The sequence below is a fragment of the Eretmochelys imbricata genome, chromosome 1 (assembly GCF_965152235.1).
Source record: "Eretmochelys imbricata isolate rEreImb1 chromosome 1, rEreImb1.hap1, whole genome shotgun sequence".
Classification (NCBI taxonomy): Eukaryota; Metazoa; Chordata; order Testudines; family Cheloniidae; genus Eretmochelys; species Eretmochelys imbricata.
In genome coordinates this window covers 27,406,495-27,419,113 of record NC_135572.1, presented here as the reverse complement: position 1 = coordinate 27,419,113, position 12,619 = coordinate 27,406,495, and the positions used below count along the sequence as shown (strand labels likewise).

At 40.7% G+C, this 12,619-nt stretch overlaps 1 protein-coding gene across 2 annotated transcripts in view; it reads right to left on the bottom strand.

The window, feature by feature from the left end:
• FAT3 (FAT atypical cadherin 3) overlaps window positions 1–6,396 on the bottom strand; it is a 436,391-nt gene extending 429,995 nt beyond the window's left edge. For both annotated transcript variants that reach the window (XM_077805390.1, XM_077805398.1), the window contains exon 1: window positions 3,105–6,396. In XM_077805390.1, the coding sequence (XP_077661516.1) occupies window positions 3,105–6,396 (3,292 nt within the window). The remainder of the gene's footprint in view (window positions 1–3,104) is intronic.
• Window positions 6,397–12,619: the final 6,223 nt, after the last annotated feature.

The following is a 12,619-nucleotide window of genomic DNA, read 5'->3' as shown; positions in this document are numbered from 1 at the left end:
GTTTAAAAAGTGACAAATTAAGTGCATGAAAAGTAAATAAGCAGCAATCTCCTTATAAATTAATTCAGTCTGTGATTTCAGCTCTTCATTACATCTAGAAAGCCAATTCATCATTCAACGGCATTTAAGCTTTCACCAGCCCAACAGCAAAGCTTTATGGATTTCACCAATTTGGCAAATAGATCAAATTTTGCACTCAGATTACAAGGGTGCAAAATAACGCCTAAACCATCAAAACCTGTTGTCCACATATACTCAATGGCAACGGCAGTCACCTTTCTGGGTGGCAAAAAGCACCTGATTTCTTCAATTAATTGAAGAATTTTTTTAAAGTATCAATATTCAATGTAATCACAAGGACAACTGAAAGAAAATTATTTTTTTTAAATGCTTTGCTGCTAGGTAATCTTTCAAAACAATCGAATGAAATACTGACAAGGGGCTTGTCTGATTATCATTTTAAAATATGTTTTCAAATGTGAAAGAAAAATATATTTATTCCTATATTTATTTTTTTAAAAGGGTCTATCCTAAAGATTAATTAATTTAAGCTTCAATTCAGGAAAGCATGTAAACACACACTTAATTTGTAGTAGACAGTTAAGTCCCATTGAAGTCAAGCACATGGTTAATTAAGTATGCACTGTATTTTGCTGATCTGGGGCCATAATCCATTGTAGGCCATCAAATCTTTTGAACCAGTTGGGACACAGGTTAAAAATCTGGATAATCTAGTTAAAGAAAGTCTTCAATGAACCTCTAATTTTTCAGAATTTCACCAGGTAACTTCCATTGCCTTTAGCGGGATTTGTTTTGCTTAATCCTAACTATGACGATTTGGGGACTCTGTCTATGCATAGAGTATGAATTCTGTTTGATATCAGAGGCTTTTTATAGTTATCTGTGTCAGGCTGCAAACTCCATTCTGAATGTGGGGTTTGCTGCCTTCTCTGTTGTTCTTTTAACTCCATATTAGTCTGAAATTTCAAGGAACAGTGGCACATAGATAATAGTAGAGGGTTGTTGAGCCTTGATTGTCTTCTGTTCAAACAGAAGCACCCTGAGTTAGCTGCCACCCAGAAGAAGCAGTCTGCCCAGGTGGGGATCAGTTCACCTGGTGAGGGACTCTGATCAGGTTGAACAGCAGGGTCACTTGACAAAGGAGATGAGAAGTTATAAAAGAGAGGGTCTCTCAACAGTCATTTTGAGAAGAGACCACAAGTAGAGGAAGTTTGGGAAGGAGTGTGGAAAGACCCTCACAGCAGAGGTCAGAGAGATTCCTCTCTAGAGTGGTAAGGAAATTGAGATCGGGAAATGCACACATGTGTGGTTATTTTGTCTAGATCTGTGTACTTCTTGTGCTATCCAAGTAAGGAGAAATTGTGTTTACAATCCTGTGCAAAGTCGGTCTGCGTGTCTGTTAGCTTTTACTGTCACCTGCCCCTTAAGAGGTGAACTATATACTGAGAGCACCTACACCGCTGGAGTGCTGAGAGAAAGTGGGTATAACCTAAGGGACAGTCTGAGGGTCTATCACAAGTCTCAGGGACTATGCAGTTAGACCGTGGGGTCTCAGCTATCAGGAGAGAGTGCTAGACAGAGGATCTGCACCACAAGAGTGTGCAGAGAGACCCCAGCCAAGGGCAGTGTCTGGACTCTGTTCAGAGTCAAGAGAGTTAAAGCACATGGGGCCCAGTGAGGTGAGGGCCTAACACAACAGCATGGCGAGTGTCAGGTCAGAGGGAGCTCTAACAGAACTGTGTGTGTGTGATACACTATGCAACTCAGTTTCAACTCAGTAAGATCGTAGACCAAAATTTTCCAACCTGAACACCTAAAATTGTGTTTCTAAATCCATAATCATTTACCTAAATCAGTGTAGCCCGAGCACCTACAGCTGCCATTATCTCCAGTTCGGGAGATCAGCACTTATAAATAAAGAGACCGCTTTTAATGGTAGCCCTGAATATTGCTTCAGATACCCAAGTTTGCATTGTTTGGTCACAGGGCTATAAATACATTGTTTGTGCCCAGCTGCAGTATATAGACTGTAGCTCAAATAGGTTTAAGGGGTCTTCGATGCCTTTATTTCATATTAGGCCCACCCTCTGTTTTCCACAATGTTCAGTTTAGAATTTTGATATTTGATTAAACCGTTTGAATTAGCCAAACCATACATTTTTAATCTAATGCTTTAATACCACATTCAAAATTAAAAGCTTTAGAAAAAGGAACACATGGTCTACTTAAACCACAGCAAACCCAACATATTTAATGTAATTTCTTAAGATGCAAACTAATGTTTTCTAATTTCCACACTTAATCTAGTATCACAGCTGCACCATTACTGCCAACAGCTATTAAATACTTAAACAGCCAGCTCCTAAACTGTGTTTTACTACACAGCTTCTCCTGCTTGATTTTTATGGTTTTAGAATGCTGGTGACTTTGCAGTTAAAAATCTTTAAAAAACATAAACTTCTTAATCAGCATTCAAATACTGTTTTCTAATGTGCATGTTTGAATTTTATTCTTATGAAGAGAATCAATATTAGCACAAACTGAATTGTGTGTTATCTCAAAGCATATGATACAGCGTGACATATTGTTTCAAACTGCTGAATGCGAACGAAAAACAACAGCATGCCAGCATTATGAGTAATACCACAGAAACAGGAATTCTTTGATCCCCAAACCTATTTCACACTCCTCATTTACTTTATTGGGTTCAGCCTTTAGTCAAGGTCGAGAGTGCAGTGACAGTCTGCAGAAGTGACCTGAGTAATTTATAGTTATCAACAGATAATATGGTAGCTGTAATGGAATCCCCGCACAGCCACCATTGCTATTCAGTGAACTGTATGGCGACTGCAAAGTAATGTGTATTATTCCACACCCACTGCGAGACGGATGCATCCAAGTAATAAACTCTTGTTAGATCGATGCCTGAAACATTTATATTTATAACTTTATCTTGCCTATTATGAAGAACTGAACTTATGTTACATTATGAAGTGAAATAATTATCCCCCTGCTTTACTTTTGTAAAAACTTCTATGAAGGTTAAAGTAAATAAAATAAATTAAGTAATATTCTAAACTTACCGGTTTCTTCATCTATGCTAAATCTTCCAAGGCCACTGCCATCTCTGATGGAATACTGAATCTCCCCATCCCTTCCAGAGTCTTCATCCTGAGCTATCACTTGCAACACACTTGTTCCAGTGCGGGAGTTTTCCTTCACAGTTCCAATGACTGCAAAGTCAGGAAAATAAGGAGCGTAGAGATTTTCATTAACATCCACCACTTCAACCTCTACAAAAGAAACGGAAGAAAGGGAAACTGGACGTCCTTTGTCTTTTGCACGCACAGTCAGGTTATAGAACTGCTGTTTTTCGTAATCTAGTTCTTTGTTCAAGCGAATGGTGCCGCTGGTTTTGTCTATTTCAAATCGTCCATTGTAATCGTTCACCAAAGAGTAACGCACTTGACCTCCCAAACCAAGATCTGGGTCATGAGTTTCTAGCCAAGCTATTACAGTGCCAACTGGCAGATCTTCAAGGACCTTCACACTGTAGCTAGATGGTATGAAAGCTGGAGAACAATCATTCACATCATCCAAAAAAACCTTCAGAGGAACAACAGAAAATTGCTGATGGCCAATCTCAGCTTTGTCCCTGGCCTCTATCTTTAGTGTATAGTTTGCTTTCAATTCCCTGTCTAGCTGGTCAGCCACATAAACTACTCCAGTAGAACTATTGATGGCAAACTGCTGCGTGTCTGTCAATATTGAGTAAGTCACTTCACCGCTAGATCCTAGATCTTTATCTCTAGCTTCTACTTGGATCATTTCTGTACCAATACTCATGCTTTCTAAAATATTAACTGAGTAACTATCCTGTAAAAAAACAGGTCTGTTATCATTTGCATCCTCTACAGTTACAGTCAGTAGTCTCCATGTAGATTTCTGGGGATCACCTAAATCATAAATTGTAATGTTAAGGAGATACAGGTCTGTTTTCTCTCGGTCCATGGGCATAAGAACTTTAAGAAGCCCTGTTTCCATGTCAATGTTAAAGCAACTATCTGTATTACCATCAGAAATTGTATAGACCACCTTCCCATTAAATCCAGAGTCCGCATCATAGGCTTTTATTTTCAGGATGCTAGCACCAACTGGAAAGTCCTCTCTAACCGCTACATCAGAGGGAAAGGATTTATCAAAGTGTGGAGCTTGTCTGTTAATTGAATAAAAATCAAGGAAGCCATCTTCTAAATTCAGCTTCACATTTGCTTTTGCCTTCTTGAGCAATTTCTCTGCCAGCTTCTGAGCAACTCTAGTCTCTCTGCAGCTAAAGGTCTTTGAAGACACTTTCCCATGTACTACTGAAATGTTAATGAACATGGCATCAGCAAAATTCTCTCCATCCGTAGCTGTGATCCTAAGGCCGAAATTGCTGTTCTTTATACCAGAATTAACAAGAGACTTTTTAAGTTGCAGCACACCGGAGTCAGGATTTAAATAAAAAATCCCAAGATCATTTCCAGAGATTATTTTGTATTTCACTAGTTCTAACTCATCTATATCTATTGCAGATACAGCAGTGATGTGACCACCAATGGGAAAATCAGATGAAATCACTCCCTGACAAGCCACTTTCTCAAACAAGGGCTTGTTATCGTTGACATTGCCTATGTATACAGTGACATTAACCTCACTTTCATGACGGTAGGGCGAACCCCAATCAGAGGCTCTGACAATGAACCTGTAGCTCTCCGGAGAGGACTCAAAATCCAGTTCTTCAGAGGTGCTAATAACACCAGTAAACTGATTTATAGTAAAGGGCAGTGAATTCAGACTGGCAATGCTGTATGTTATATAGCCATTTTCTCCCCTGTCCTTGTCAAATGCTGAAACTGACAAAACACTGGTTTCTACAGGAACACTTTCATTGACAAAGGAGCTGTACGAAGGCTGTGTGAACTCTGGAGTGTGATCATTGGCGTCTTCTAACCTGACAATAACTTGTGCTTTTAAATCACCACCTTTGTTTACTACTTCTAACTCATAGAGTTCCTTCTCAATGATTTTTAAAGGGCGAGCGGTGATAATAAGACCTGTCCTGGGATTAATCTTAAAATATTCAGCATCCTGATTAGGAGATATTATATATTCCACACCCTGTGGTTCAGGCATCAACTTAACTATAACTACCGCCACTCCAGGAGGGGAAAATTCACTGATTGACACATCATAAACTTCCTTTTCAAACTTTACTGGGATACTTTCTCTCTTGGGACTAGCAATGTGGACCAGTTTGACTGCAGAAAACTTCTGAGGAGACCCTTTGTCCTTCGCTTGAAGAGTAAGATTGTAACCATAGGGGAAGTTGTCCCAGTCAATGGGTTTTCTCTCTTTGATTTTGTATTCATTAATCCATTTCCCCTCCTTAGCCAGAAAGAACTGTTCTAAGGGGTCTCCAGCTACAATGGAAACAGATTCAATCTCCCCATTAGCTCCTTCATCTAGGTCATCAATGTTAATAACAGCATATGTAGGCTCCTTGTCTAACGGAAAGGGTACATGGGTTACCACACTTATGGCTGGGGCGTGTTCGTTTATACGTTCAATATGAACATAAAGCTTGGCAGTGCTGCTTACTCCATTGTTTCCATAAAGTTTCATCCCACGGTCCACAGCCAGAACTTCAAGGTCATATCTGTTTTTCTCATCGTAGTTTAACCGGCCACTTAAAGAGACAACGCCGCTAGTTGGGTGAACTGAAAAGAGATCAACTTTGTTTTTGAAGTAGTAATAGAATTCGCCATTGGACCCAATATCTGCATCTGTTGCTGTCACCTGCGCAATACTAGTCCTTAAAGGAGTGCTTTCTGCTATTGTTACAGAGTAAGTGGTTGGTGAAAACAAAGGTCTTAGATCATTCATATCCAAAACCTGGATATTCACTTTTGTCCATGCTTCTAAGTCCTCTCCTCTGACGGACCCTTTTACTATCAATAAATAGTTATCTTGGATTTCTCTGTTTAATATAGCAGAATTCCCACCTTTAGTTCTTATTCTGAGAAAGCAGAAGTCAGCAATTATGACTTCCTCTGCTTTGAAAAAACCTTCTTCATCGCCAGACACTATCCTGTATTTGATATCCCATGAAAGATCTACCAATGTAATGCCCATTCTACTTGGACTGTTGACATAGGTCCTGGCTGCAGAGTTCTCATACACTGTAGCATTGTAAATGGAATGCGTAAAGTGAAAGCCGAGTGGTATTGTCCCGTGAAGCCCCTCGCAAACGCAGGCCAAAAGCTTGACAAGCAGGAGGGTGAGGCAAGACAATGGGGGTCTTGTGCCTGACCAGCAGCCCATAGTCACCTCCATCACATCATTCTTTCATCCTAAGGCAAAAGAAGAGAAAAGAATAATTAATCATAATTAATAATGGGGAGGGGAGAAATCAGCACTGAAAAATGTCATTTTAAAAAAAGTGTTCAGTAACTGCATTATTAAAATTAATACATTCATTGGTGGCAGTCACTCCCGAGTAAATGTGGAAGAACTGAAGTAGAGACTGTTGGTCTAATAGTGATTCTGTGATATATTATACTTGTGGGAGGGCATGCCATTATACCAACATACAGGACTATAACTGGATTATAAGAAATAGAAAATCACCAATCCCAAGCATACACACACACACACACAATAGTAATCAAAGAAAAAGAAAAACACTCACAAAACCGCAAACAGGATAATACAAGACAGGATGAAGACACAGTGACTACAGATCATAATCACTGCTAGTCCACCAGAGCACAGACTTATTAACTTCCAAGGCATGCTACAAAGCCCATCTTTTTGCCCCAGTATTTGAAGCAGGAACGGATGCTATTCAAGGGGGCTATTGCTTTATCTGTAATAATATGGTGGGCAAGTACCAAGTTTTGCGCAGTCTAGAATGGTAAAATAGTACAAGGAACGAACAATGGTACACATAAACACTGACCAGTTCATTACTGTAGTTATATATTCCTATATAAAATAATTAAGAATGAATTAAGATTGCTTACGTACATACACACACATACAAAGAGTATGATAAAGAGGTTTCAAAGCAGTTTTCAAATCAGGAAATGTCAAAGTTAAGGTTCTTTGAAAGACATTAACTCTGCCCCCTCATGCACATATATTGCAGTACAATCTGCAATTACATGAGCACATACTTTGTTTTTTTCATGTGCCTTCTCTGCTTCGTTCTGTGTGCATGTAATATAATGCACAGTGAATGAGACAGGTTTTAAACATTTTTATCCTCGTATTCAATAGTTGCTGGTTGTCTCTGTAGTAGGAAGAGAGCCCGAGACATAAGCTCTTGTACCAGAGGCCTGGTATGAGGCCTGACCTAAAGTAATGGTCATAACTTGCTAATATAAAGCAAAGTTAAGTTGTGAGCAAGAGGCAGGCCCTGCTCTCAGAATCTGGCAAGAACAGGGCTGATATTGCAGAAACAAGTTCCTAAGTCGTGCTAGGCATAAGCATATATAAGCAAACATATTCCAAAAAGGTAGTACCAAAACATCTCGATACCACATACATTCCCCAAAGATAACAGGAACACACTGACCCCTCCGAAAGATAAGTTCAGGATGACAGCATAACGTATAAAGATGTTTTGATCGAACCAACACGTCCAAGGTAATGGGTGGCACCCAAATAAGTCAGGGGATGGCACCTAGATACGTCAGGGGTAATACGTAGTTTGTTTGTATCTGTGTATAAAGATGTATGTCAGAGGGAGTGTCTTTGTCTGGCCAAGGGGAGAGTGGGAAGTCCTGCCATTCACTGAGCTGGTCCATTGTCACGAGCATACATGTGTTAGTGTATCTGTAACATTGAGCCGGGGCATTAGCACTGTGCTTCATCAGCAATAAACCTGACCAAGTTCCTTCGCAGAAAACTGAGTCTGTGCATTTATTGGGCAGTTCAATCGGAGCCTGCTGTACCGGCTATCTGGCCAGAGTCAGTACAGCATACAGAGAGAACACACACATGCAGCCGAACATCTGCCCACAGTCTCATTAACTGCACACTGTCCAAACTTCATATTCCTGGGGAACATCTTTGGAATTTCTAAATGTTATAGAGCACAATTTCCTAACTAAAAGTGTTGCATCCAACACAAGGGAATTCTGTATTAGACTTCATCTTGACCGATAAAGAGGAACTGATCACAGAACTAAAAATTAACAGTAGTTTAGGTACAAGTGATCATTACTTGATCCCATTTATAACGTGCAAACACAACGAAGTCTAGACCAGTGATTTATATACTTGGTGTTTTAAAAAGGCCAATTTCACAAAGCTGAAAACAATTATGGGTCAAATCATAGAATCATAGAGTATCAGGGTTGGAAGGGACCTCAGGAGGTCATCTAGTCCAACCCCCGCCTCAAACCAGGACTGATCCCCAACTAAATCATCCCAGCCAGGGCTTTGTCAAGCCTGACCTTAAAAACTTCTAAGGAAGGAGATTCCACCACCTCCCTAGGTAACACAGTCCAGTGTTTCACCACCCTCCTAGTGAAAAAGTTTTTCCTAATATCCAACCTAAACCTCCCCCACTCCAACTTGAGACCATTACTCCTTGTTCTGCCATCTGCTACCACTGAGAACAGTCTTGATCCATCCTCTTTGGAACCCCCTTTCAGGTAGTTGAAAGCAGCTATCAAATCTCCCCCTAATTCTTCTCTTCCGCAGATTAAACAAGCCCAGTTCCCTCAGCCTCTCCTCATAACTCATGTGTTCCAGTTCCCTAATCATTTTTGTTGCCCTCCGCTAGACTCTTTCCAATTTTTCCACATCCCTCTTGTAGTGTGGGGCCCAAAACTGGACACATACTCCAGACGAGGCCTCACTGATGTCAAATAGAGGGGAACGATCAAGTCCCTCGATCTGCTGGCAATGCCCCTACTTATACAGCCCAAAATGCCATTGGCCTTCTTGGCAACAAGGGCACATTGTTGACTCATATCCAGCTTCTCGTCCACTGTCACCCCTAGGTCCTTTTCTGCAGAACTGCTGCCGAGCCATTCAGTCCTTAGTCTGTAGCGGTGCATGGGATTCTTCCATCCTAAGTGCAGGACTCTGCACTTGTCCTGGTTGAACCTCATCAGATTTCTTTTGGCCCAATCCTCTAATTTGTCTAGGTTTCTCTGTATCCTATCCCTACCCTCCAGCGTATCTACCTCTCCTCCCAGTTTAGTGTCATCTGCAAACTTGCTGAGGGTGTAATCCACACCATCCTCCAGATCATTTATGAAGATACTGAACAAAACTGGCCCGAGGACCGACCCTTGGGGCACTCCACTTGATACCGGCTGCCAACTAGACATGGAGCCATTGATCACTACCCGTTGAGCCCGACAATCTAACCAACTTTCTATCCACCTTATAGTCCATTCATCCAGCCCATACTTTTTTAGCTTGCTGGCAAGAATACTATGGGAGACCATGTCAAAAGCTTTGCTAAAGTCAAGGAACAACACATCCACCGCTTTCCCCTCATCCACAGAGCCAGTTATCTCGTCATAGAAGGCAATTAGATTAGTCAGGCATGACTTGCCCTTGCTGAATCCATGCTGACTTTTCCTGATCACTTTCCTCTCCTCTAAGTGCTTCAGAACTGATTCCTTGAGGACCTGCTCCATGATTTTTCCAGGGACTGAGGTGAGGCTGACTGGCCTGTAGTTCCCAGGATCCTCCTTCTTCCCTTTTTTAAAGATGAGCACTACATTAGCCTTTTTCCAGTCGTCCAGGACGTCCCCGGATTGCCATGAGTTTTCAAAGATAATGGCCAATGACTCTGCAATCACATCCGCCAACTCCTTTAGCACTCTCGGATGCAACGCATCTGGTCCCATGGACTTGTGCATGTCCAGCTTTTCTAAATAGTCCCGAACCACTTCTTTCTCCACAGAGAGCTGGTCACCTCCTCCCCATGCTGTGCTGCCCAGTGCAGTAGTCTGGGAGCTGACCTTGTTTGTGAAGACAGAGGCAAAAAAAGCATGGAGTACATTAGCTTTTTCCACATCCTCTGTCACTAGGTTGCCTCCCTCATTCAGTAAGGGGCCCACACTTTCCTTGACTTTCTTCTTGTTGCTAACATACCTGAAGAAACCCTTCTTGTTACTCTTAACATCTCTTGCTAGCTGCAACTCCAAGTGTGATTTGGCCTTCCTGATTTCACTCCTGCATGCCTGAGCAATATTTTTATACTCTTCCCCGGTTATTTGTCCAATCTTCCACTTCTTGTAAGCTTCTTTTTTGTGTTTAAGATCAGCAAGGATTTCACTGTTAAGCCAAGCTGGTCGCCTGCTATATTTACTATTCTTTCTACACATTGGGATGGTTTGTTCCTGTAACCTCAATAAGGATTCTTTAAAATACAGCCAGCTCTTCTGGACTCCTTTCCCCCTCATGTTATTCTCCCAGGGGATCCTGCCCATCAGTTCCCTGAGGGAGTCAAAGTCTGCTTTTCTGAAGTCCAGGGTCCGTATTCTGCTGCTCTCCTTTCTTCCTTGTGTTAGGATCCTGAACTCGACCATTTCATGGTCACTGCCTCCCAGGTTCCCATCCACTTTTGCTTCCCCTACTAATTCTTCCCGATTTGTGAGCAGCAGGTCAAGAAGAGCTTTGCCCCTAGTTGGTTCCTCCAGCACTTGCACCAGGAAATTATTCCCTACACTTTCCAAAAACTTCCTGGATTGTCTGTGCACCGCTGTATTGCTCTCCCAGCAGATATCAGGGTGATTGAAGTCTCCCATCAGTTGTGAGGAAGAATTTAATCAGAAAAATATGAATGATAATTGGGAATTGTTTAAGAACCCTTAACTAGATGCCCAACAAGCTGCAATTGAGGAGAAAGACGGTATTGGTTAAAGAAATTACCTGGTTTAGAGTGGAGGCGAAGGCAATTATAAAAAATTAAATATATTTAAACGTAACAAATGAAAGAAAATTTAAGTTGATAGTAATGAATATAAATCAAAAAGCTAAGAACTGTAGAAAATTGATCAGGAAAGCAAAAGGGACACAAGGAGAAATTTATAGCCAGCAGAGTTAAGGACAAAACCGCCTTCTTATTAAGCATATTACGAACAAAAGAGAGTCTTAATTGTGGTATTGGTCCACTACTAGGTCGAAATGCTATAATTATCAATGAAAATGCAGAACAGGGTAGAAATATTCAATAAATATCCCTGTTCTGTATTGTTGTGGGGAGGGCAGGGGAAAACACATGGGGGAAACAGATGATATAGTCATATAATATGATAATGCGTTTTCCATTATACTGGTATCTCAGGAGGATGGTAAACAGCAGCTGCTAAAGTTAAAGTTCGACATTTTTAATTCAGCAGGTCCAAGTAACATAGAGCACTGGAGAAATTCCAGAAGATTGGAATAAAGCTAATATTATGCCAATATTTTAAAAGGGTAAATGGGATGATCTGGGTAATTATATGCCTGTCCGTCTGACACTGATCTCCAGCCAGACACTGGAAAGGCTGATACAGAACTCAATTAATAAAGAATTAAAGGATGGTAATATAACCAGTGCCAATCAATGTGGGTTTTATGAAAAATTTATCCTGTCAGAATAACTTGATATCTTTTTGTGATGAGATTAAAGTTTGGCTGATAAGAGGTAATAGTCATGATGTAACTGACAATATGATTAAAAACTAGAATGATATAAATTGACATGGCACACATTAAGTGGATTAAAAGATGGCTAACTGATAGATCTCAAAATGTTGCTGTAAACAGGGAATCATCACTGAGCAGGTGGCTTTCTAGTGGGGTCCCACAGGGATCATTTCTTGGCCATACACTATTTAACATTTTTATCAATGACCTGGAAGAAAACAAAATCATCACTACAAAAATTAGGGGAGAGGTAAGTACTGAAGAGGACAGGTCACTGATACAGAGAGATCTGGATCACATGGTAAGCTGAGCACAAGCAAACAATATGTGTTTTAACATAGCTAAATGTTAATATAAGCATTTAGGAAAAAAGAATATGTAAGCCTCGCCTACAAGATGGGCAACTGTCCTGGGAAGCCATGACTCTGAAAAAGATTTGGGGGTCACAGTGGATAACAAGAGAGTGTCCAGTGGAATGCTGTGGGCAACCGGGCAACAGGAGACTCTCAAGTAGGAGCACAGAGGTTACTGTACCTCTGTATTTGGCACTGTTACAACTGCTGCTGGAACACTGTGTCCAGTTCTGATGTCCACACTTCAAGAAGGATGTTGAAAAATTGGAGAAGTTTCAGAGAAAAGCCACGAGAATGATTAAAGGATTAGAAAACCTGCCTTATAGTGATAGACTCAAGGAGGTCAATCTATTTAGCTTAAAGAGAAGCTTAAGGGGGGGACTTAATTAGTCTATAAGTACTTACGCTGGGAGGAAATATTTAATAATGGGCTCTTTAATCTAGCAGAGAAAAGTATAATATGATCCATTGGCTGGATACTGAAGCTAGACAAATTCAAACTGGAAATAAGGTATACATTTTTAACAGTGTGGGTTATTAACTCC